General features: G+C 38.7%; 2 protein-coding genes across 2 annotated transcripts in view; one reads left to right on the top strand and one right to left on the bottom strand.

Annotated features, from left to right (window-relative positions):
• Nucleotides 1-12,946, top strand: part of LOC146489067 (ribosomal protein S6 kinase delta-1-like) — a 50,446-nt gene extending 37,500 nt beyond the window's left edge. Inside the window, exons 4-17 of the mRNA XM_085105847.1 lie at nucleotides 83-203; nucleotides 707-822; nucleotides 1,596-1,779; nucleotides 2,245-3,180; nucleotides 4,284-4,405; nucleotides 4,860-4,967; nucleotides 5,306-5,353; nucleotides 5,520-5,606; nucleotides 6,016-6,710; nucleotides 7,737-7,864; nucleotides 8,746-8,828; nucleotides 9,229-9,324; nucleotides 9,834-9,864; nucleotides 11,048-12,946. Of these exons, the coding sequence (XP_084961973.1) occupies nucleotides 83-203; nucleotides 707-822; nucleotides 1,596-1,779; nucleotides 2,245-3,180; nucleotides 4,284-4,405; nucleotides 4,860-4,967; nucleotides 5,306-5,353; nucleotides 5,520-5,606; nucleotides 6,016-6,710; nucleotides 7,737-7,864; nucleotides 8,746-8,828; nucleotides 9,229-9,324; nucleotides 9,834-9,864; nucleotides 11,048-11,136 (2,844 nt within the window). The 3' untranslated portion in view covers nucleotides 11,137-12,946. The remainder of the gene's footprint in view (nucleotides 1-82; nucleotides 204-706; nucleotides 823-1,595; nucleotides 1,780-2,244; nucleotides 3,181-4,283; nucleotides 4,406-4,859; nucleotides 4,968-5,305; nucleotides 5,354-5,519; nucleotides 5,607-6,015; nucleotides 6,711-7,736; nucleotides 7,865-8,745; nucleotides 8,829-9,228; nucleotides 9,325-9,833; nucleotides 9,865-11,047) is intronic.
• A 4,303-nt stretch (nucleotides 12,947-17,249) lies between these two features.
• On the bottom strand, nucleotides 17,250-24,669 carry LOC146489066 (maltase 2-like). The gene is made up of 3 exons (XM_085105919.1): nucleotides 23,585-24,669; nucleotides 21,218-21,679; nucleotides 17,250-19,817 (listed from the first exon to the last, which is right to left on the bottom strand). Exons 1-3 carry the CDS (start codon nucleotides 24,564-24,566, stop codon nucleotides 19,411-19,413), a joined length of 1,851 nt encoding a protein of 616 aa, XP_084962045.1. The 5' UTR covers nucleotides 24,567-24,669; the 3' UTR covers nucleotides 17,250-19,410.
• Nucleotides 24,670-25,963: the final 1,294 nt, after the last annotated feature.

Below are 25,963 nucleotides of genomic sequence, written 5' to 3'. Positions count from 1 at the left end.
TATTGTAGTTCTAAGAATCTAACCATTATAAAGGACCCAATACAGAGAACTTAATATTTTGTTTTATTTTATACAATAACAGATTGCAGTGTGGCGAAGATTTAGTGACTTCAAGAAACTGCATCATGAGCTCTTAAAAATCTACATCCATAAACAAGTGAAGGAGGAAGAATTCCCGCCTTGTCCAAAGGCAAAATTCTTTGGTAAAACTTTAATTTATTTGAAGATGCTAGTATATACCATATTTACATGAACTTTAATGTACATGTATGAATAAGTTACACCCCTCCATAGATTAAAATGCCTCTCAAATAAATGCCATCCACTATTCAGCACTCCAACCTCAATTTTTTTTTTTTTTTGTACAAAATGGTCACCAAGTCTAAAATTTTGGTTGCCAATAATTTATATTAATTACAAAAAAAATCAATTTTTTATTCTCTCTCGGTGACACATTGTGTAATGATACATGAGGGTGAAAACCGCTTCAGGACCATTTTGAGTCTCGGAAAATCCAGTCCCTCGGAACATCCCTCAGATATTTTGTTATATTTCACATGTTTTGAACTCAGCTAGTTAGTTCACATTGATGTAGCGGGAACAATCTTGTACCTTCGTCTTTCCTGTTTCTTCCTTTTACTGAACAGTAATTTATTATTTATTTATGAAAACTAATTAAAAAATATTTTGTTTCTGATATTTGCAGGTCGTTTTGAAGAGGGAGTGATTGAAGAAAGACGAAAAGCTGCTTTGGAGCTTTTGAACTTTGCTGGAAACGTCCCAGATCTTTTTACAAGCCAAACCTTTGTGAAGTTCTTTGAGGTAGTGTACTGTAATGGGGGAACAATGAGCACTGAATAGTATAACCCCCCCCCCCCCCCCTCTCAAAGACATGCAAAACCATAGAGTAACAGCATTAACATGAATCTGATTCACAAGCCATCAACAAGTGAAGGAATATTCAGTTATATCATCGTCATCATTATCATATTCTTTAGTTTAAATACAATGTCACATCATTAAAAACAAATGGTAATCCTATGAGCTGTGTGAAAAAAAAAATGGGAAGAAAACTACACTTGAAACACATTAATGAAATTTTTTTTTACTATACTCAGGCTGTCTAATTATTGTGTTACAGTTAGACATAGAAAGAACGCACTCCTAATACAGACTGGAGTCGAGATTGTATGGGACAGTCAATCGATCAACGAATGGATCTTGGGATGCGTATCTGGTAATTCCCCCGCAGATTTTGCAGGGGGCAGATGACATCACCAATTTGGCAGAGGAGAGAGAGCTTGGGATCGAGATCATCGAACACACTCCCTAATCTTTGACTATTACTAGTATTAAGTATAAACTATTAACAAACTACTCTGCTCAATTTAGTAAAATTGTAACAAGAAATACCACAATAATTATTGTTACATGATTACATGATTGTACGTTGTAAAAAGAATTGCTTCATGCACAATTATAGCCACAATTACTGACAATAATAATTAATTAATAATAATTATTATAACCAGATTGTAATTCTATTCAACCCTGAGTAAATTTAGCCTAATAAAGCCCTTTATTTTGTATTTCAGGGGGGATTGCCTGATAGTCCAATTCGCAGTGATAGCGTTGCTAGCAGAGATGGCAGCTCATCTGATACAGAAAGTGAAAGCCCTCGAGCTGACACTACCGCACAAGGGGAAAGAAATTCTGACAGTGCTGCTCATACTGAACAACAAACCCCATCACAATCATTTACCTCAAGCAAAGACAATGGTAGGTTCAATTGATCATTAACTGATTTAACAAAAGGTGGACAGGTTCTCTTTCAATTCCTTCCCTATATTCAGGGAGGCAGTTGGTTGAGTGGTTAGGGCGACGGACTTGAAATCCGGAGGTCCCGGGTTCAAGTCCTGCTCTGGCCTCTTGCTGGTGTTGTTTCTCGGTAGCCCCAAGTTCAACTCCTCAGCCAGGGTTGTAAATAGCCAGCTGGTCTGCCTCTTGCCAGTTGGAATTTTAACCATGTTATTTTTAATTTTAATTGTAAATTCTTTGTGGAGTTGAAGCTCCAGTGAAGTAGAAATTAAGACTGAATTGAATTAAGTCAGTCAATAACATTAACTCTACCTACTGTAAGTTGGCTTCTTCCAATATGGATCCCATAGGTGTTGAAATGTTACAGACTGGCTTGTCGCAGAGGTTGAAAATAAACATTCTTGCATTCTTATTACTTTTTGTTAGGTGATAATCTAGATGATGCCTCTCTTGGAGGTGTATGGCTCTGCAAACAGCCTTCCCTGACAGAAGGACTTGACTGTCTTAGCTCGGGTGAAGATGATGATGACTGCCAGGAACCAAGTGAGTCAACGCTGCCAATAGATGAGACTGAAATCAAACAGACTGGTTTAATCAGACAAGCAAATGAAGAGACTAACCTAAATAACGTGGAAGATCAAGATGATGTTTTTGTGGACGATGGTGATGAATGTTTAGAAAATGATACCGAGGAAGCAAGCAAGACGGAACCGCCTCCCTGGCTAGTGCGAGCAATTTCAATATGCAGTGAGGGAGAGGATTTGGAGACCCTTGCTTCTGAAGCAGATACAGAGGAATTACCCTTTCCACAAGCATTTTCTGATTATAGTCACTGTAGTATTGAGGAAAGAACTAATGATGAAAATGAATTGCCAAAAAAAATTGAGGGAGATTATCCACATGAAGCGAACTCAGATTCTTCAGAAAACCAAACAGAATCATCCGCCCAAAATTCATCAAGTTCATCATTTGTTCACAAGAATAATCATGGCGGTCACAGAGTGGAATTGGTTTGTGATAAGACACTACCTCCAGTAGATTCTGCTGCAAAATCAGAACCCTCTGAATCAAGCCCTGGCACTAGTGTTGATTCCAAAGGTTCTCTTAAGCACTCCAGTGTTGCTATAGCAACAGAGGACAAACAATCGTTTACCAGCTCTAGCGATTCAGGGAGAGTAGTTACACGACAGGGGACAATCTCTGATCTGGGAAACATCTACATTGATCGTAAAGAAAGTGATTATTTGTATGTGGCAGGACACACAATTCACAAGGCACTAGATTGTGAGGTTAATGGCAGATATGAGGAGGCATTCAGCTTGTACAAGAGCTGTGTTGGTTTGCTTCTTAGTGGTGTGCAAGGTAATAGTTATGCTGTTGATAACAACAGAAAATAATTATGGACTTTAATAATAATCAGTTGATTAAGGGGGGACTTAACCTAAATTTGAATGAAATTTGAAGTGGTTTTAAGAAGGGATAGAAGAAAGAAAATGATTTTTGGGACACTAACAGACAGTTGATACCCACGCAAGAGCACCCCAGGTTGCTAGTGGACTAACCTGATGTCCGTCTATTAATTATTAACTACAAATTCTTATTTTAAAACTTCACTAATTCTTCAATATTTCTTATTTCTCTTAATTCAACCAATCCTTCTAGAAAAACTATCTCCTCCGAAATATACCCAAAAATCACCCCAAAATTCACAAAACACCCCACAACATAGATTTATGGAATAGAGTTTTTGGATCGCTTGAAACATGAACGAGATATTTCCATTAAAGCCATGTAAAGTGCGGTAAAATGGCGTTTACGTTAAGTCCCCCCCCCCTTAAATGATGTTGTAAGTGTAGCTGACTTGCTGACTGAATGACATACCAACACATCCAAAATAATTTTGAAATAAGGGGGTTTTGTATCCTTTGTTATTTTAGGCTTTGTTTCCTCTACCCACTTGGGTCTAGTCAGGCACTGGTAATTCAGGCCATCATTATTTTCAATTTATCTTGCTTGTTGTGTAATGCCTTAAAAGGTATCATGCATCGCCATGAACTGAACAATTGTTAAAAATTATATCATTATTTATGATTTTTTTTTTAAACATTGACTGACAGGTTGATTGGTCGCCTGACTGACTGCCTGGTTGAATGAATGAGTGGCAAATTGTATGACTGACAGAGTGACTGACTGACTACCAGACTGATTGGCAGGCCTACTGGCTGACTGACTGATTGGCAGACTGATGGACCGACTGACTGACTGACTGAGAAGACTAATAACTGTTTATTGATTGATTTTAAGCTTGCCTTAACTGACTGAAGACATCTGTCTCAAATTTGCTTGTAACTTGATAGTGGTATTAATTAATAATTTGAATATACTTGGTATAATACATATTTTGTAATTCATAGGTAATCATACAGTGTAAGTTGAAATGTTTTTATAATGTTGTTTAATACTAGGGGAAAAGGATGTCAAGAGAAGGGAGGCTGTGAGGCGTAAAACAGCTCAGTACCTATTGAAAGCTGAAGCTCTGTACAACACTTATCTTGCTGGTAAAGAATCACCAGAAAAATCAGAGCAGGTACTAAGTAATAAATTAGTTGTGTTGCCAAATGTCTCAGGCAAGTCCAGAGGCAATTAATAAAAGCTGAGAAAAAAATACTTTTAGCCTTGTTCAGCCTGGGAAGGGAGGAAGATGGGGTGTAAAGTGCTTCTGTTGACTTGATGAAAAAAAAAGATTATATTATTTTTCACAGCACATGGCAGCATTGTCCCATTTTGCCTTCCCCAAAGTAAACAAGTCTCAGACATGTTCCAAACCTCCCTCCCCCCCCCCTCCACAGGTTTCATGAATACTCGGGAAGTTAGGAAGGGGTGTCCTTCCCCCCCCCACCCGGGGCGTAGGAACTAAAAAATTAGAGAGAATGTTTATTTGAGTAAGTACCACATACTAGGCATGTAAATCTATAAAGTAATAAAATAATATTGGGTGAATTATTTAATAACTCTTCGTGTTAATTTTGTGTCAATTACAGGATGTTTTGTCATCACATTCTGGAAGCAGTATTTGTGAATCTGATGATCTGCAGAAGTTCAAGGATCTCACACTCGCAGATTTGAAAGTTATGGGAGTTATTGGCAAGGTACATGTAACATACACTGTACAATGGCGCATTATTGTCTGGACTGCATGAATGTTATTGATGACACCATAGAGCGGCCGGTTTTCAATTGAGTGTTAAAAGTATTTTCGCATTTGCTTTGCTTTGGTGTTGCTTTACTTGACTCTATGGTTGTAAAATGATTGTTTGGCACTTGTATTGGGCAAACACTGTCATTAAATTGACAGTTAGAAAATTAAATTGTCAATTCCAGAAACAATTTTGTACTAGACATCTTGAATTGAAAAAAAAAAGAAGACATTTAATTAATGCATCTATTTTTATTTCTTTTCTTTATTTTTATTAATTTTTATTTGAAGGTCATATTGGTTGAGAATGTCCACAATGGGGAAACGTATGTTGTCAAGGTATCAAGTCACTCGACTCTGTTTTTTGTTTACAATGTAACTTTAGACTGTATCTGGTAATCCAATGATTTATCGCACAAGGTGTAACCTTACTAGAACTATTCTGTACTTAGTTTTGTGTTACTGTAGCAGCTAGTTAACAACAATACATTAAAACTGATTTCAGGCGCTGTGCAAGTCAGGACCAACTCGTGCTCACGGTCACTCTCAAGGAAATGAGCATTGCAGGCGAAAGTCTGTAAGGCGTCTCTATGTGAGTACCTATATTACAAGGATATCTATTTAGAGGGTCAATTTAAATGCTGCAAGTTTTAAATACAAAAACATGCAAATTCTAGCTGATGTGGAGTTCAAAAACCAACCAGGAGTTTTGTAAAGCTTTGTAAAAATTCGATACAAGTACGGTGGGGAAAGATAATATATTGATTGATGGATTGATTGATTGATTGACTGACTGATTCCTAATTGATTCATCACTTACGATGTACATATAACATTCTGTACTTTTTTCAGTTCGTCCAGGAAACTGCTCTGACAAAGGATTCACACTTGTAAAATCAGCTTTTGAATCTGTACAGTTTTCCCTATCAATGTAGGAAATCAATTAGCCTCCAGTTGTTTCATACTTAGTTTAAAGCAACCACTGTATATACTTATTGCAGGGAAAATATCCCAACATTGTACGACTCTACAGATACTTTGAGACTGCTAGCACAATTTATCTTTTGTTGGAGTATGCCCGAGGGGGAAGACTGTGGGACCACCTCTCTTGTTATCAGCGTAGTAAAGAGTCGTATGACTATGCTACGGGAGACCCAACTGAAAGAAATGCCCAGAACTCTATAGACAAATTGACACATGTTGAAACTGAGAAGAAAACTGCTGCTGAAAGCAATGCAGCCATTGTAAATAGACTATCTCCGCAACTTGCTACAAAGCCTTTGGCAGGAGAAGACACGCCTTTGGACAATAGAACTAGCAACTTGTCCGAAAACTCAGGACAGCGTTGTGACTCGCAAGTTAGCAAGGATTCTGAGAAGATTTCATGTGCTACTCTCGAAAACACGGATCAGCTTGCGACAAATAATATGGATGGTATCACAGTTCCGTGTAATGGCAATAACAATAAGGCGGTAACTGGGACAACGGAGGTTCGTGAAGTAAACAGTGAATCTGTGGATAAATGCAGTGAAAAGACTGCTGAAGTTTCTCGTGATAACAAGCACTCACTGTTTGTAAAACTGGATGAGTATTTTGCTTCATCAGTCCAGCGCGTGCCTAACGAGCATGCCAAAATTTGGGCAGCAGAACTCGTGTTGGCTGTTGCTTACTTACATACAGCCGGGATCATTTGCAGGTATTATTTTTTTTATATGATTGTATTCATTTTTAAGTTTGGTGAACATTCATTATCAAGTGCAATGTGTCAAATTATTGCCGACACTTACTGCCACGCGCCTTACCGTGGCCACCCAAACTTTTATTTACAAGTTAGCCAATCAGGATACGCGAATTTGATTAACGGCCACGTCTCCTTGCAAAGTCCAACAGGCAAGTGACGCAACAACGAATTATTGAAAACATGTCGCTTTCTATTCATGGCTAACTTGTATTAATAATAAAAAAACAAGTTCCTTGGGTGGCCACGGTAAGGCGTGTTGCATTGTAATTAAAGGGCTGTGAGTATACCCTTCTTTCGTCGAATTTGAGGTTGATTTTTCGTTTCGCTCAAAAGTGCCCAAAAGTTTTGCAGTTGGTCTTCAATTTAATCGAAGATCATCGCACTGGTTTTTTTTTTCTCGCTACAAAGCGTCCTCTTCCGCTTCTTTTTTAGTTTTTCGTTTTCTAACTCGATATTTCTGCCTCTTTTTCCCGGAAACTTAGGTAAACCAGTGGAAAAAATACAGAGCGATGTACTCTAACTAAATTGAAGGCCACACGCAAACAATTAGACACTTTTTATAGGTAAAAGAAAAATTGCTCTAAAATTTGCGTGGATCATTGTTCTCAGTTCTTCAATTGTACATGACCTTATTGTTGTTAAGACTCCTTGAGTCTTATTTTATTTATTTTTTGTTTTCTTTAAGCGATTTTCGCAAGGAAGAAAGATAAGACGATTATTATAAAATGCAATTTCTCTGGCCAAATTTTAGCTTAAGGCTTTGAGCCTCACAGAACACAATCTCGTTGATTCTTCGGCGATTTAATCAATTAAATGTGTAGAATAAGGTATGTCAACAGCACAGGTAAAGAGGTTTCAAATATTAGATATTCTCTTCTAAAGTATGAGAAAGTTAAGCCTATACGTGTAGTAGACAGTTCAATTTATGTAAGTTATCGGGGTATTAGAAGTGTCTATTAAGCTTGGTTATTACTTCGATAGAGACTTGAATCCAAGAAATTTGCTTCTTGATGAGGAAGGCCATGTTCTTCTCACATATTTTGGTTCGTGGGAGGAAACAGAGCATGTTCCAGATGAGGAGGCCATGAATCACTTCTACTGTGCTCCAGGTATGTTGTAAGGCCAAAACCCAAATAAAAATAAGTACACTTTTGTATAATTATAATTCACCACTAAATTATCTCCGAGTCTGATCGGCTAAAATTGATCACGTGACGCGTTAGTGTTCAATCGCGAGACACACCAGCGCATAGTGTTCGTTGGACGAAAAGACATTCGGATAGATAGTACTCGGACACGAAGACACTTGCGTTTATTTTTCCAATTCGTTCAGACCAAACTGGTTATGTTGTTTATTTTTCTTTTTCTGATCTTTAACCTATCGCCTTAAAGTTCAAATTGATGAGCTGCTAGTCGAGTCTCAAAGACTTTTGTGCGGAAGAAACTTTAGTGGCGACACTCTTTCTCGGAACCAGTAGTCTGATAGTGGCCCAAAGGCATATGATTTTCTTTATGCTACCATATAAGCCTTTATGTTTTAAGAACATCAACTTTCCGCGGGGCAACTATCAGCCGATAGCCCGTCGACAGATACACTTTATTGTTTAAGTGGATGTTAGTGCTACAATGAAGACTGTTAAAGCCATTGCAGGTTTCACTAGCAATCTGGGCTGAGTTGCTCGAAGCATGGTTAGCGCTAACCATTGGTTAAGAGGTATTAAAACCTATAGGTTGTCATGGCATTTAACCCGGGTTAGCGCTTACCATGCTTCGAGCAACTGGGCCCAGGCAGGGTTTATTCCAGGAATTGGCTATGGAGGGCCCGTTATATGCTCCCTTCAGAGAGGACTTTTCTTTTTTCACGAAAGGGACCCGAGATCTATATTTCAGCTTCTAATACAGAGCATAATTTAGGCTGATCTTTTAGACCCGTTATTATGAACAGCCTGTAGTTCAGTGATTTAATTCCTTGCGCTTATTAATTTGGCAGAGATTTGGCAGGTTGATGAAGTAACGCCTGCGGCTGACTGGTGGAGTGTTGGAGCTCTGTTGTATGAAATCATCACGGGACAGGTGAATTTCAGTTGATTATTTGCTGTACACTCAAGTACACGTTAAAACAAAAAGGATGGTAATTAAACTTCACCCTTGATGACTTCCGAAGATTTCCGAAGACACGAAGATGGTCATTGATAAACCGACGATCTTGAGAGCGAAGGCACGATTCTTTTAAAATGCAAATGATAATTTAAGCGTGTTGAAAAAATAACAAGGTTTAAGGTTTAATAAAACGGAGAATAAACAAAAAAGAAGACACAGATAACATTAAACAAAAATAAAGGGTGTAAGGTACCAGACAATGAGCGAGAGAACCAGTTCGAAGTGTAAAAACGTCTTGGCGGTAAAATAACAGGAGGTGAATCCTTCTGGTTGAATTGTACTCAATTTGGTCGTGTTTAATTTGTTGTTCCAGGCACTCTCAACTGCACATCCCTGGGGAATTAGAACTCACACTGAAGTGCAGCTGCCAAACAAGATTTCACCAGAGGCTAAGTCGCTTCTGAGAGAGGTACTGTTGAAAACAAACTTTTGATCACGGTCTTTGTTACACAAAGTGACGTTAAGAAACAACATTACTTCTCTTCAGCATTAACTTTGAATCTAGACTACGAGTAGTAACTTAATTTGCTTAGGGGTTGTAAAGGGGGTGAAACACCGCGCGCGAAAATTGCCTCCGGTCTCCCCGCGGGTGGCAATTCTCGCGCGCAGTCGCGAGTTTCACTCGCGGTTTGCTGTTCGCTCGCTTTTACTATTCCTTAAAAAAGATATGCGACTACTCGTCATCTGCCTTGAATCTTGTAATATTATCTAAAATGTTTTCAAGAAATGGTATTTAGTGGAGAACAGTTCAAGTTAAAAGTTTTACAAAATTGTCAGATCTTGTAAAACTAACTTTCAAAGTAAGTGTTGAAAGTACAGTCCTATTACCTAAAAGATACTGTAACCTTCATGGATTGTGCAGTAAAATCTTCTTATTAATTTTTGTCTCTCTTTTTTTTTCTTTTGGCTTAAATTTAGCTTCTGAGAGTGATACCCTCAGAAAGATTGGGTAAGTTATTATTTTTAGTTTAGTTTACTTGTGTATTGCACTAAAAATCGACAAACGATGAAAGTTTGGTCGTTTTATAGATTAACGGAGTGTTTATGCGGCAACGGGCCTTTCAGAGACTCGGCTGGACTGTTACAGTTTCTGATCGGTCACAATATTGAAGGCTCATTAATGATCTTGAATATTATTATCACACACACGCACAATTTTTATTTCTGCTTTTACTAAACGGCTTAACCTATGCGTCAATGGGGAGGAGCGACTAGAGGTTCTGCAAAACTGTTTACTTGGCGGCAAGGTTGTCCTTGTATTTTAATTCATGCCAGAAGATTAAAGAGATTTAGAACTGCTTTTAAGGCAAACGGCAAACGTCAGATTCGCGTTTATGTAATATTTAAAAAAACGAACAAGAGTGTTTTATCGGGTTCAAAATCTCCGAGTGGTTTTACATCCGGTAAAACACGTGCCGCGAGTTCTTTGAATGGCTTCAAAAACATTCCTGGAAAAGCGTGTGTCAATAGACCCTTTGCATAAATGGCACCCAAATTTGAATAACAATACTTTATACATCCTAAGCCTCATAGTCATGTGAAAAATCCTTTGTCTGGAAACATAAACACGAGGCTTAACATGTATCAAGTATTGTTATTCAAATTTGGGCGCCATTTATGCAAAGGGTCTATTCATAACAATTATGCTTTTGTGAACGTTGGAAATTAGCCTACGAGAAATACACCGCATACTAATGAAGAGTGTTTATCAGCTGATAAAACACCGCATACTAATAAGGAGGAGGTTTATCCATATAAAGTCACTGCACGTGATGTATTATCGACCATTTGAAAGGTCAATGGGTTTATGAATTATTAATGAGTTTTTGAAGTTTTCTTGAAGAAATGAGTACATAGAAGAAAATGGTGCATAATTATTTCGACTTCTATTGCTAACGCAAAACTCCTCAGTTTTACTGAGGAACTGATAACAGCGAGCGGTAAACGTAGGGTAAACATGGTCATGTGATCATTTCTGCCGTTTTCCGTTTGCCGTGAACGTAATTCGAAATCTCTCCATTGTCGGGACTTTTTGTATCGTCATTTTGTTACTCATCTGAATGGTTTCCTTCACAACACAGTCAACATTTCAGGAGTAATTTTCCATCCTACAATGTTTGTTCTTCTAATAGGCTCTGGTGTGAATGGCGTGGAAGAAATCAAATCTCATCCTTTCTTCAGTGGGGTTAACTGGACGTGGCTGTGTTCAAGAATAAATTAGTTCTTATCCTTTCAGTGGCACACAAGCTAGAAAAAAAAGGCATCCTAGAACAACAGAACACGAAAATATGGACTGAAAAGATTCAATCATCTTTGTACTGCGTAACAGATAACACCACAGGAAAGCGCTCTAATAGCGCAGTTTCAAATCGTTGGCTGGCAGCCCCGGGGTGGGGGAACTCCCTATAATGGAGTATACGGGAAGGCTCCACCAGAAAGGGGTATCTTTTTTACGATTTCAGGGTAAGGGAAAACTGTAAAAGGCCTTACAAAGGCCTTTCAAAATATCTCGAACAGACTCAACGAAAAGAGGTGCATGAGTGTTTCTACTGTAGAAAATGGGAAAAATGGGTACCATTTTGTATAGAAGGTGTTTGAAAGGCTTACCTTTCTTTTCAAAAATGGTAAAAATGGGTAAGGATTGATATCCAGGCGGAGCCTTGCCGTATAAAACTTTTGTGAGTATCCCCCCCCCCCCCCGAGGGAGTGGCAACTCCCAAAAAGGATGTCATCCAACAAAACTAAAAAAACTGGAATTCAAGATGATGGTGGAGGGATTGAATCACCAACTGAAGTTTATTAATAATTTGCCAAATATTGCTGTAAATAGCAAAAATTAGAATTTAAATTGTAAATACATCAAAATTGAATTTTTATAAAATGTAGTTACAAATGTTAGCAATAATCAATTTATCGCCATTTTAGGTTGGACTGTCTGTTTAGTTCAATCTACCTATTTGCAGATTGATCTATTTTTTGACATTTTATTTTCTTATGGAACAATCGTGCTCTTATGGAAGGAATATTCATTCCTCTTTCTTTTTTTTTTTTTTTTTTTTTTTTTTTTTTTACTTTTTAGACCTGAAGACTATTCATAGTGATATAGATGAGTTTGGATAGCATAATACAAATTGAAGAGCAAAGAGACATAGCAAATTTTCCACGATCGGTAATGGCCTGAAAAAGATGTAAAATTTCGAATGTCACGAATTGCTTCAGTATGTAACAATACAATTATTACTTCCTCGCTTAAGTACTACCAGCGAGTTTTTGAAAAAGTTCAAGCTTTTAGGTCACAAATAAATACGGAACCACCAACCTTGTTCCTTACTTTACGCCTAAATGGAGCTGATTCGAGCAATTCGGATTTCAAGTAGGGGACTTTTCCCATCGTGTGAGCTATCCATTTTCGTCAAAAAGTGTATTCATAGGGACTAAATTATCCCACGAATTCCCCACTCCAGAAAGTGTGGGGGACTGGTACGAGTGAAGGAGGGATTATGGGATCGTTTGGGTAGGTGGATGGAAATTGTTGAATAATGTCAACCTCATTCCCAGGGTCTTTCTTCTTCACTTCCCTTCTCTCGCTCCCTGGGACGTGAAGAAGAGAGAGGTTAGAATAATGCAAGGTCACTTGTACAAACAGCAGCAAATTGCACCGACGAATAAGTGCATTTCTCGGCGATCGGTTGTATAGGAAATACTCTTTTAGGTAAAAAATTATTCAACAAGAGCTACCCAACCACGAGAAAATGTCGAAAATGCAGTTATTCGTCGGCGCCATCCTTCTGCCCGCACGATCCCACAATCCCTCACTCGTACCAGTCTTCTCACAGGTTTCGGAGTGGGAAATTCAAACTAGACCTTTATCACTCTGCGGCCATGTTGAGTCTCAGGGGAATAACAAAAACTTGGTCTTCGCACGGCAAGCCTCGGCCAGAAGTGAATTAAGTGCGAGGCTTGCCGTGCAAAAACAAAGCTTGTTATTCTCCTGAGACTCAACATAGTCGCCGTCAACCTCGTTCCCAGGGTCCTCTCCTATGCCACGGGAGCCGAGTAGGAGAGGACCCTGGGAACGAGGTTGGGTCGCTGTTTAATAAAGGTCTATTGAAGGAGCAACTCAACCTCGTTCCCAGGGTCCTCTCCTACTCGGCCCCCAAGGCGAGAGAGAGAGAGAGGAGAGGACCCTGAGAACGAGATTGGGAGCCTGCTGTCTCCTCTTGTATTCAACTTACAACCTTACAAGGGTTTTATCCCAAGGACTTTTCCAGGGGGCTGGTTCGCTCGTGTATGCCGACAACGCTTCGGACCTCTTCAACTGGTCTCGGCAGTGATGTGTTCATGCCGTGTTTGCAAGGTTCGAAAGAAGTATTTAGCCAGTCAGGAGCCCATGATGGCTCCTGACTCAGTATAGAATGCAACGTCCTTTCACCAGCAAGAAATACACCACAGTCAGAAAGTCGAAGCTTCGCTGCTAATAACGAAGTAACCTGAGTATCAGGTATTTCCGGGGGGGGTGGGGGGTGGTGGATTGTAAGTATCAGGTTTTTCGAGGGGAGGGGATGGCGAGTATCAGGCTTTTCTATAGGAGGGGGTGGCGAGTATCAGGCTTTTCGATAGGAAGGAGCGGCGAGTAATAATAATAATAAATTTATATAGCGCTAATTATATACAATATTCAAAAGCACTTCACATCAGAAAAAAAAATCATCACGAAATGTCTTCAACTGGTTTTATAATCGTCAACATTTGAAGCCATTCCAAAAGGAAACTTGTTCCACATCGGATGGCCCAGCATAGGCAAATGCCTTACCCAACGTCTTGTTTTAATAGAATACTGTACTCTTTTTTTTTTCCTTTCTTTTTTGGGGTGGGGGGGGGGGGGGGGGGCGGAAGCAAGGGATTTACGTAAAGATGGGCCTATAAGCGTAAGGGCTTATAAGCGGAGGGGGGCTTAAAACCGGGATTTTACGGTATTGTGACAAATCGCTTCTGTTGTCGTGGAAAGAGAGTACTATATGGTGTAAACATCTTAAGGTGAATTTGTTTTGGAGAACAAATCAGGTGACTCGTCCAATCTGCATTGTTGTTGTTTTTGGATTAGCTTTTACATGTAACGCAATTTAGTTTCCATATTTGTATCAAGATGATCGAAGCTTATTCATAAACACATTTTCCCGAAAAAAGCTTAATTTACCCTACAACTCGAAATAAATCCAGACTGTTTAGCTTTTTTCAGCCGTCAGGATTCCCGGAGAGGGAAGGGGGGGGGGAATCAACAAAGTTTTGTACGGGAAGGCTCCGCTCCGAGGTCCAAACCCTTATCCCTTTTTATAACCCACCCCGGAAATTTTCGCGCGATTTTATTGGCTACTTAAGGGACTGTGCAATAATTATCAGGAGGGGGGGGGCTGAAAAACCAGATTTATCTAGCAAAAACTTAGACAGTACCCCCCTCCAAAACTAAAAAATTAGTTCTAAGCCCCCCTCTGTTATGTTAAAAATAACGTCGCACCCGCACACACACACGCACTCACTCCTCGCCTCCACCATTACCATAGATGCCTTTAAGTGCATACCTTTTATATTGTCATGCTACTGTAAGCGTACGCTTACTTGTTGGAAGTCGTCGTCTGGAACAAATAATACCTCATATGAGTGTTGAACAAAGCCATCCGTTTCGAAGTCATCTGAATCCAACTCAGAGTTGTTTTCGGAAGTGCTTGTGTGAGAATCAGAGTCGCATTCGGAATCACTGGATAGGAGTTCTGTGTGACTGTCATTGGCACTAATTCTTTCGTTGTTTCGTGTTCCAGTTTGCGAGAAATCAAGAGCACGTGCTACCAGCACGGCTTTGCTTCCAGATACAGGAAGATTGTTCTGCTTAAGATAGATCTTAATTTGTCTTGCTGTGAGGGATTTGACTTCATCTTCTTCTTTCCAGTTAATGTCTGGAAGGGTATTGCGCTCAGCTTCCCTTTTTTTAGCTTTCAATGCAATAAACTCACGGTGTTGAACAAAACGTTTGAGAGTGATTTCATCAACCATCAACTTCTCACACACCTCCTGTAGAAGGATATTGATCGCTTGATTGAAGATTTAAACAAAGCATTTGCTAAGTACCGGGGTGCTTACCACATTGGCTCAAAATCCAAAACTTCTGAAGCCAGAAAGAGAAAGGAGCAGAGAAAAAAATCAAAGAACAGGAGATTGAACAAATAACAGATGAAAAAGGGCTTGCATTATATTTAGATCCTTGGGAGGAGAGCCTGTTGAACTTTGTTATGAGCCAGAGATGTATGGAATTCAGCAAATTGATTCAGTCGATGAAGAAACATTACTTTTATTCACATCAAAAACCGACAAAGCTTGTCTACGAGATCTGTTTGATTCCCATTGTTTTACGGGGGATGCTAAAAAACAAGTGCATGATTTTTGCTTTACATAGGGTCAGCTTAATTAAATAGAAGAAGGGTTAAAATTAATCAGTTATCTTTTCATTTTGATGTTCGTATTGATATTTGTTACAGTCTATCATGAGGCCTGTATTGAGAATCTTTAATTGCGTTTAAGTTTATTTACATTTCGAATAAAACTTAAGGCCCCCCCTCTGTCAAATGAGTGATTTTACTTTGACCCCCCCTATCTTGGCAGCAATTTTAGGTAATGCCCCCCCCTCTGGTTTTTCAGCCCCCCCCCCCCCCTCCTGATAATTATTGCACAGTCCCTAACGTCACGTGGTACAAATTCACCGGACGGTTATCACACAATAACCCCCGCCTGCGTCGATATTTGGCCTATTTCCATGGAAAAGAAACAAAGCCAGCGGAAAAATGCCAGCTCAAGAGTTTTACCTTTTCATCTTTATTATTTAACATGGAAGAAAAACAACTGACTCAAATTTCTGCAAGGCTGATCGGACCAAAAAAAAAATGCTGGCTCAAAATTGTTTCTTCTTGGGATTCTGACAGGTAAGTGTGTTCCCAAATTATCCAGCCTTAGGTTGATACGAATTTGGTTGCAAAGAGGCGAACAAGTCGAACGGACTCCCTGTGATCGGACAGCGACAGGTAAAAACAAACTTGTTTTGTAGATTTCCAGTCATGTTTACAGCAAACAGCTGGTCGCAAATGCTGTTCCGGAAAGTACAAAATGTCAACAAAACATGCTGTCAACGTGTTTGAAGGTGTCAGTTTCCTACGCAAACTGAGTCAGTTTGTCAAGTTTTGGTCCAATCACAGTGAAAATAAAGTTACTGTAAACCAATCAAATGTACTTGTTTACGTCAATCGCGCGCATCCTCCATCAGATCAGCACTGGCTTTTTTACGAGCGGTTTTTAGCGCGATATGAAAATTAATGGCGGGGTTAGAAAATAAATAAACCCCTTTCTGGCTTGCTAGTATGTCGACTGATGATGGCCTTGGCCGAGAGATTGCCTAAACATTTCACATTTTCCCTCGAAGCCTCGCTTCTCGACCAAATATTCATTTTTCGGACAATCTCTCAACCGCGGACATTATCAGCCAACATACCAGCCACCTGAAGGGGTTTAGAGTAATAGCCCGCGTATGAGAACCTGGGTTTTAAGAACCTGTTAGACTAAAATTTTCATTTTAAGCCCCCTCCACATAAGGACCTATTTAGGCTAAAATTTTAAGTTAGGTTCTTATCAGTGGGGTTGCTGTGAAAGTGTATAAGTAGAAACTGCTGAATTAAGATCAACATCTATTTAAAAGTAACTTGACATAACTTTTTTTCTTTCAAGCTTAAGTACCATGTTGTATGTCTATTGTGTTTGCCATTATACTGTATCATGAGACGATATTTATAATATATTCAGATGAAATTCATATGAACATATAAGAACCTATTTTAAGAACCTTGGTAGCCTAAATTTGCTTTAAGTACCATTTATATAAGAACCTATTTAGGCTAAATTGAAAAAGGTGGGCTATTGCTGTATTTGCTGAATATACCATTTTTTACAGAAAAGGTACCTACACCTTCTACACAAATGGTACATCTCTTTTCGTTGAGTCCGTTCAGGATTATTGAAAGACCCTTTCAAATACCCAAATGACACTTTTCCTTTCCCATTCTATACTTAAGCACGTGAAATCCCTTACCCCTTTCGGGCGGGGTCTCTACGAGTAATCCATTAGAAGCATTAGAGGGAGTACTCCCTCACCCTTACACACACCCCCACCCTGGTTTAGGTTATCGTCTGTTTCTATTGTCAGACCAAACCCATTTACCTCCAACAATAATGCTCCCCCCAAAATAAGCCCAAACAAAGGTTTCTAAAACTCACAAAGAGTACCACGACAACTGGTTCATTTTACAACGTTTTAATGATCAAGAGTTTGCTTACAACAAAGGACATTTGTCCACTAACAATACTACAATGTGAATAGAATGAGTCGGTTAACTAGTATTACACATGTAACGGCTACGAATTTTATGTTGCATAAACTAACTTCGAGATCATCATGTAACTTGGCGAGTGGCACAGACCCCCAATGTAAATTATTTTCATTTCTGGGACCCCTAACACAAACCACCACAACTTCCAAGGTTTTTACAAGACACTTTTACTATATTATCAAGGCTGTTGCCCAAGGAAAAATTCAAAGAGCCCTCAAGGCCAAAAGCTGAAGCTAGGAGCCAAACTTGTCAAGTGTTAGGCAATGCTGCAAAACATTTCAGCGCCCAGAGTATTTTCTCGGGCGCCCCAGACTACTGGGATCCTGTTAGGAAACAGCCTTAATTAAAATAAAACTAACCTACAAAGTGATGACTTTCTTTCTTTCTTTCTTTCTTTTTTTTTGTATGATCAGAATTTCGTTTAGAAGGAAATCCTTATTCCTTTTATCAAAGTCCATCACAGTGGTGTATATGACTGATATTAATACAATGATACTAACAATAATTTAATGATAACATGAATATGAACATTAATAATAATAATAATAATAGCCCAAGTCTTGACGTCCATCACGGTGGTGTTTACTACTAATATTAATGCGATTACAATAATTTAATAATAATATTAATATTAATAATAGCCCAAGCCTTTCAGTCCATCACAGTGGTGTTTACTACTTCATGTAATAATTCAATAATAATAATAATAATAATAATAATAATAATAATAGTAATAATAATAATAATAATAATTATATTATTCGTTATTCAATAAAATAGATCATTATTAAAAAAAATAATAAAATAAAAAAAAAATACTACTAATAATAATAATAGTTTTACCCCTAACATGCTGTTGTTGATATCCATGTATACAGATTTTTTTTAACATTGATTGAATAGAGGCAATGTAGTGCAACGGAGATATGCATCAGTCACTTCCAATATTATTGTGCCCTTGACTGAGGCGTAAAAATGTATTTGCGAAGACCCAGGCTTCATAAACTGATGTTATGTTTTCATATCATGTCAGAGTTGAATGAAACATCACTATCAATGTTTTGAAATACACACAATGGAAGTTGTAACATTTTTTTTTTGATAATGACTCGTGCTATAAAAGGGACAGTTGCCATTTTTACTATGCAACCGTGGCTTCAACATATCATCCAAGATGACAGACAAAGGGCAGAAGGCTGTGACCTGTGTACCGAGTGTAAAGTCATTATTTAAACAAATTATTTCAAAATAATATGTCAAACATGACTTTAAACCGATAGTTGACAGAGCATTTTGGGTAAAATTATGGCAATTTATCTTCAACAACACATTTTGAACATATCTCTTTTTTCACAAAGTAAACTCATATTTCCCTTTTCACAATTATTTATTTCCTCTGTCGGTATTTTGAACAGCAGCACAGGATATAGAGTGCATGGTGTTAACATCTCATTTTTCGCAGCACAATAACCGGCAGATAAACCTAGCCAAAGTTCCTTTATAGAAAACTCTGCGCTCAACCTTTAAATTACGTTTAGTGTGAAATTAGACAATAATGATGTTGGTTGCTTTTCATTTGAACAATAACTCACAAGAAGACTTTCAAACAACACAAACATTTCCAGAAAAAAAAAAAACAACAGAAATTTGTCATATGAGGGTGTACTACTTTCTGGAAAGTAGAAAGGCCAGAAAAATCCATTTCATTTAAAGCATCATACCCAGGCCTTTTTTCTATGGTGTAAATCAAATGATTTGTTGCACTATCAAGTACGGTGATCAAGGAATGCCATTCATACCTTTGTATAATAATTTATGGACTGAAAGTAAAAACAATAAAATTAAATTAAAATCTGCTGAGTTGCTGACATTAACTTTGGTGCTCCAGGTCTCTTCCATCCGCTGACTTTGGGTTCACCTCCGTACTGTTATTTTGGTAAGCAATGTTTCTGTGCATTTTACAACTTTCAGTTTTCAAGTTTTTTAACACTAATAGTAAACAAAAAGCATTTTAAAATGGCATGAAATCTTCACTAAACCTAGACAAAAAAATTAATGTTTGTAACTTCCTAAGAAAAGTGCCAATCTTGATTGGTTCCATCCACAATAACAGCTTGACCAGGATTAAGCACGATCTTGTTCACGTCAACTGGATCTTTGCTAGGCATGTCTTTTTCGCTATCAAACACCGTTATGCCTCGGCCTGAGAGACCATTAATGTCGCCGTTCCACCTCTTCTTGCCAAAGTTGATTGCGACAACATATTGATCGCTGCCTAGGCTACGAGTATAGGAAAACACATGCTCATCGCTTTGAACAATTTTGATGTTACCGCTTGTAAAAGCAGGTACCTTCCTCAGCATAAGAAGCTTCTTGTAATTGCTGTAGAATGACGTATTGTCAGCCTTCTCAGTCTTCACGTTTAAGGTCTTGTACTGTGATGCTACGGGCAGCCATGGTGTGCCTGTGGTAAAACCTGCAATTACCAAACAAAAACAAACAAACAACAAAACAATTAGTCACCTATTCTGTTGTTCAAGAAAAATATCCACCCTTCCTGCCTCCCCAGCCATGAACAATTTTATGGCTTGAGGGATGTTCTTCTCTCTTGGAACTTCCAGTGAGTTTCCAAGTTACCTTTTACTTATAGAAAGGGATGCTCTCTCACATGACAAATAACAAAACTGTTTGGAAGACAAGGTAAAGCCCACCCAACTTGTAATGAAAAATTCTGCCACAAACCGTAATGAAAAGTGGATTCTTCTAGCTCTGAGTGTAACAACACCTCATATTTTTAAGAAAATGGTCCATAAAAGGAGTACTCTTAAGTTAAGGCTGGGTTGATAATGATTCCAGATATCTGATATCCTCAATATTGGGGTTTTCCGGAAAAACAAAATGTTTGCCTCTTTAATACAAGTACTTTTCAATACTGCTCACATTGACGGATACATTCCACACAGTATTTGAATAAATTCAATTTTCAACAAAGCCTTATTTTTGTAATCCCCAGAATTGCACTGTTTTTTTTGCATTTCACTCAAATGGAGCGCTGTAGTCAAGCAGCTTACGCATTGCCCACTTGTTAAACAGCCGTCATGTACGTGGCAAGCCACTTCTAGTAATAACTCTTCTTTCCTTCCACCCCGCCCCCCCCCCCCCAACCCCACCCCATTTTTTTCATGTCAGTCACCTCCCTAATTTTGCTTGGTCAAAACATAATTATTTACTGATACCTGGCATTTTTTTAATAATGATATTATGATGTCATAGTCCATGATTTGTTTGTGACAGAATCACTCAAGATAGTCCTCATGCTCAGGCTATATTGGTTTTGAAAGCACCCCTCATACCCCTCCCCTAACTGCCTGACAGGGGTGGAAGGTGAACAATAATTTGGCAATATGTTGGAATATGAACTCGACTGTATGGGCTATTTTACCTTGCATTCAGTGGAATCATTCGCTTTACTTTGTAGCACATGCCTTCAATGTACACATTTTCAGAAGGGCTTATATTTGAAATTAGGTAATATGTTGAGTAGAAACTCCCTGATGTTGGTTGTTTTACTAGGTATTGTCAAATTTTTTTTGCCTAAGTCAGCTGCACGCATGTGGTATGTCAAAGACACCAGTGACTACCACTGTGGTTGTATCAGCTTGCCTAAATGCAATAAATATATCATGTTAACAACTGTACACTTAAAGGCTAGTCACAAAAAGATGGTGTGACTTAGTTTTGCTGACCTTTGGTTATGTTACTTGACATCATACCGGAAGTTGTCCTTAATTTACATGTATTGGATCGACTTGAAAAGCTGGCGTTTGCCCACTCTTATCTAAGTCACATAGAAAAATTTAAAAACAAGTCACCCACCGGCATTTGCCTCATCGGACCACTGCATAGGAGTTCTCTCGTCATCTCTAAAGTCATTCGGGTTGGAGATGTTTCCACTGAGCATTCCAATCTCTTCACCATAGTATGATGTAACTACTCCTGAGAGAGTCATCAGAAGCACGTTCATGGCATTTCTGTTGTCTTCCCCTAAACGGCTGCCAACACGAACAGTGTCATGATTACCAATGACCCAGTTAGGGGTCTTGCCTTTTGGAACAGCTTTCACATATTCCTCGACAGTATTCTTGATGCTTTGTGCAAGAGTCATGCCCTGGCGGTTTACTTTAGAGATCAAGCCAAAGTTCATGGGGATGTCTGCCTCGTTGTAATATGACATCAATTTTTCATAATCACCCTGCACCTCAGCAATCAAGAGACGCTTGCTGCCATTGTTAACAACATCTTGGAATTCCTTCAGAATGGTATGATCCCCTTCAAGATCTGTATAAAAGAAGATAGAGGGGTTCAAAATAAGCATTTTTTTTTAATAATCAAGTGCTGTAGTAATACAAAGAACTAATTGAACAGTAAAAAGAAAATTACATACAAAAGGTGCTGGTCCATTTACACTAAGAAATTTCCTAACTCTCTCAAAACTTATAATATTGGGAGCTATACAAACTGAGGTTGATACAGTGGTAGGTACGTATGTGTAGTGTACAACAACGTGTCAGACGGGAGTTATGTTATATTTTATCCTATTTCCTGGATTAGCTCATCTGCATTTAAAAGATGAAACTTGACGAGTCAAACTTGTAAGGATGTAATCTTGGTCCTCAGGTGAATTAACCATGGCCCCAGGGGATGGGGTATTAAAAATTTTCCAGTGGGATATTTTTAATGCAAAGAAGAATGGACTTTTTTGCAATAATTTTATTATACTCTGTGCTGTTTGACTTTTCTGGATCCATTTATAACCTTCAAGCACTTTTGGGCGTTTAACAACAGCTGAGGCTTGTCTGCACCCCTTCATCACTGAGATTCCTGGGAACCCCTGTCCCCCTCCCCAGTAACCATAGCAATTTACGAAAATGAATCTGTTCTGGGAGAAAACTACTGGGGTAATGTCCACTGTTATGCAATTTCAGTTGAAAATGCAAACATTTCAACAGTTTTGGCCTTGGTCGCAGAATCTCGTAATGAAATTTGAGTCTCAAGCCAAGCGAAAGTTTAGTCTGAATGACCTATCATAAAACAGTAACAAAACAAAGAATCCCAGGGGCCCCACTCACATATTTTAATGACGGGGAGGTCCGAAGGATTTTTTTGGGACCGACATTTTGGCCAAAAGGGATTTTTTTTGGTCTATGAAAAAGCCAGGATTTTTAGGTCGCGAAAACAACACAGGGATTTTTTTGGGTATTGTATTTTTTATCAGCTTAAATCAACAATAACATAACCACAATTTACTGCTTGTATTACGGGATATTTCCGAAATTGTAATTAATTTGAAAAGTAATTACCGGCTATGCGCATTTAATCCAGAGAGAAATGTCCAATAGTTCATGTAATTCAAAGCCTTTAAGCCAGTCATCAAGACCACAATGGAAACACAGTTGCTTTAGCTTTCAAAAAGACAAATAATAAAATTTGCTGATGCAAAAACACTGAGGGATTTTTTTGGGTATGCTAAAAAAAGTAGGTATTTTTTTGGGTAGACAAATCCTGAAGTTGGGATTTTTTTAGGTATAAAATATGAACCTCTGTTGAAACCCCCCTCCCCCCTCCCCCCTCCCCCCTCCCCCCTCGGATTTTAAATGAGGGTCTCAGCGAGTCTCGGATTTTACCATTCCATCCCTCAGGTGGGTTTAAACTAGTGTTTACTTTGTATTCGCTGATCCATCTTGTAGGATAAATGGATTCATTCAATATTATTTTCTTTTGTCTAAGTTTCATAATTTACAACACAATGTGGGACAGTGGAAAAAAATCAAACTGATTTCAAAGCTTTCAAAACAAAAAGAAATTCAAACCACAATACAAATGGAGCCGGACTTGAAAGATGTGAAGTAGCTGTGTGGCAATCTTCCCGGGGTCAAATTTGGAGATATTGGGCTGGGTTCAAGCAGGTGCAAGCTTACACACAACAACAATCTTTTCGCATGACTGAACAAGAATACCTTCGTTATCTGGCGCGAAAGCCAATTTTAATTAATTTAGCTCATGCAAGGGGCACGATATCTGCACGAACGGGTTTATATATGCTTACGATCTAGATTTTGAAACGTCATAAATGAACTTCGACAAATACATAATTTGGGGAAGGGCAACCGCAACAAAACATTCGCTGCAGCTATATGCTCAGTTCAGTGAGCAGATTATCAAAATAAAATTAAAATGCCTTACCGTTCGTGAACGTATGGTTGAGCATATCATACTTCAGATTCGAAGAGTTGTGGTTTGGTAATTTTGGTTCGTCTTGAAGTTTCTCGTCCTCAAGGAAGAACTGAACAGCATCAACTCTGAAACCATCGACTCCCTTCTTGATCCAAAACTCCAGCACCTTTTTCAGTTCTTTTTTAACGTCCTCGTTCCTCAGGTTCAAGTCGGGCTGCTCCTTTTTAAACTGATGAAGGTAGAACTGTTTCCTGGTGTTGTCGTATTCCCAAGCGCTGCCACCAAACACACTGATCCAGTTGTTCGGTGGATCGGTCTTGCTCGTAGTTTTATTTTCTTTACCGTCTGCCCAAATGTACCAATCCTTCTTCGGGTTGGTTTTGTCTTTCTTGCTTTCCACAAACCAGGGATGTTCTTCTGAGGTGTGATTGGGAACGAAATCCATGATAACTTTCATCCCTTTCTTGTGAGCTTCGCTGAGAAATTTGTCGAAGTCCTCCATTGTGCCAAACATCTTGTTGATCGTCAAGTAATCTTTCACATCGTATCCGTTATCGGCCATGGGGGAATCGTAAATAGGATTCAGCCACAGAGCATCTACTTCTAGGTCGACGAAGTGGTCTAGCTTCTCAGTAATACCTTTCAAATCACCATCTCCATCGTTGTTTGTGTCAAAGAACGATCGAGGGTAGACTTGGTAGATAAGCGCATGTTTCCACCACGAATCGTCCGCCTTCAGAGTATCGTTGCTCTTCCCTGAATCTTCTGGGACCTTTTTAGGCTCACAACGAGGAGACACTACTATAATAATAACAGCAACTACAACCATCGTCAGCACGATAACACCAAACAAGACCACGAGGACCAGACGTGTCTTTCTGTGTTGCGCTACTTCTTCCTCCGTCGGTTTAGTTGGAATACGCGAAGGTTCTTCGAACGTGATCTTGACATCATCTTTCTCTAAGCTGTTAAATGCCACTTCGTTTGACATTTTGCAAGGGACTGTTCACTTCTACAAGCGACAAAAACCCCAGAGCAAACTACACACACAAGTGAAGGCAACGTTGAATGGCGCGAATCGAGACAAAACACAAGGGTCCACGCGGCAAATTTATTTTCGTGATCACGAGGTCGAAGCGTGGAATACGTTAGATCATAGTTGGGGGAGGGGTGGGGTAGTTTCACTTAAATTCGTTGAAGAAAAGATACAAAACTGAGTTGTGAGAGAACTCTCAAAAGAATAAAATAGTTGCTTTTTCATGGTCAGTTAAAAGTGTGGAAGAAACCAACTATTCGGGGCCATTTGCCTGTAATAAAAAGATATTCCCTCCCACCCCACCCTAACAAAGAAATGTACTTTGCTCTGTCGAATAATTGATGAGGTTTTGTCCTTACCAGCTTTCGCATGCGTCAACTTGTCTTTTGTTTCGGAAACCGAAGGATGATATTGCATCAGAAAACCTCATTAGCATTTTTTTCGAGTCTTTGTAAACAGAGTTTCTCTCACGTGTCGCTTTCAAAAGTTAAATCATTGAAATCAATACGAAAAACATCACAGAATGTGCCTTCACTCGGAAACGATTCCATTCAGATTCAGTAAACTGACATCAATATGACTGTCAATTACTTTTCTGGTACGAATTCGGGTGTGGTGACTGGGTGAGTGAATTAAAATCAATTTTGAATTTCCTATTTCTATCGTTTCACAAGACTTCAAATCAATGAAGCAAATGAAAAGGCAGACTCAGAATTGCAAGTTCCGACAAGATGAAACATTACCTTTGGTACTTTTTAAAAAAATTCTGCCGTATTTGCATGCCTTTCTCGGTCCTGTTGTCTCCATTTGGTCAAATGTTCCGTGGCAAGTGAACAAAGGGAAGTTAATAATAATTTCAGCTGTTGATTTGGCACTTGGCATGTAGAAAGGGTCGCAGTGCCAAATCAACAAAATCAGTATAAAATTTCTTTCATCTTTAATTGTTTTTCCTCCAGAGAGCATGGAAGGGCAAATGTAAATAGAAAGTGAAAAGAAGTTAGATTATTACAACTTGCACGTCCGGAAGTAAACGTATGTAAATTAAGTGATATATCATTGAAGAATGGATACCGGATGTTACGGGTGATTCCAAGACACCACAAGCTTTCGATAAAATATCAAGGCCTATCCTTCAAATATTGTTTGTTTCAGTTTCTTGTTTTTATTATTATTATTATTATTTTTTTTTTTTTTTTTTTTTTTTTTTTTTTTTTTACGAGGTATGTTTTGGCAAGTTGTGGAACCTGGGGGTAAGAAATTCTATATTTTTTGTCCAATGTATCGCATTTTTCTGGTCTTCAGTACAATGAAGGAGTAATCACTAATACGTGGAAGAGGATATTGAGTACGAA

This window comes from Pavona decussata, unplaced genomic scaffold, assembly GCF_977016875.1.
Source record: "Pavona decussata unplaced genomic scaffold, jaPavDecu1.1 SCAFFOLD_6, whole genome shotgun sequence".
Taxonomy (NCBI): domain Eukaryota; kingdom Metazoa; phylum Cnidaria; class Anthozoa; order Scleractinia; family Agariciidae; genus Pavona; species Pavona decussata.
The sequence above is the reverse complement of the archived record's forward strand: the minus strand, read 5'-3'. Positions and strand labels throughout refer to the sequence as shown.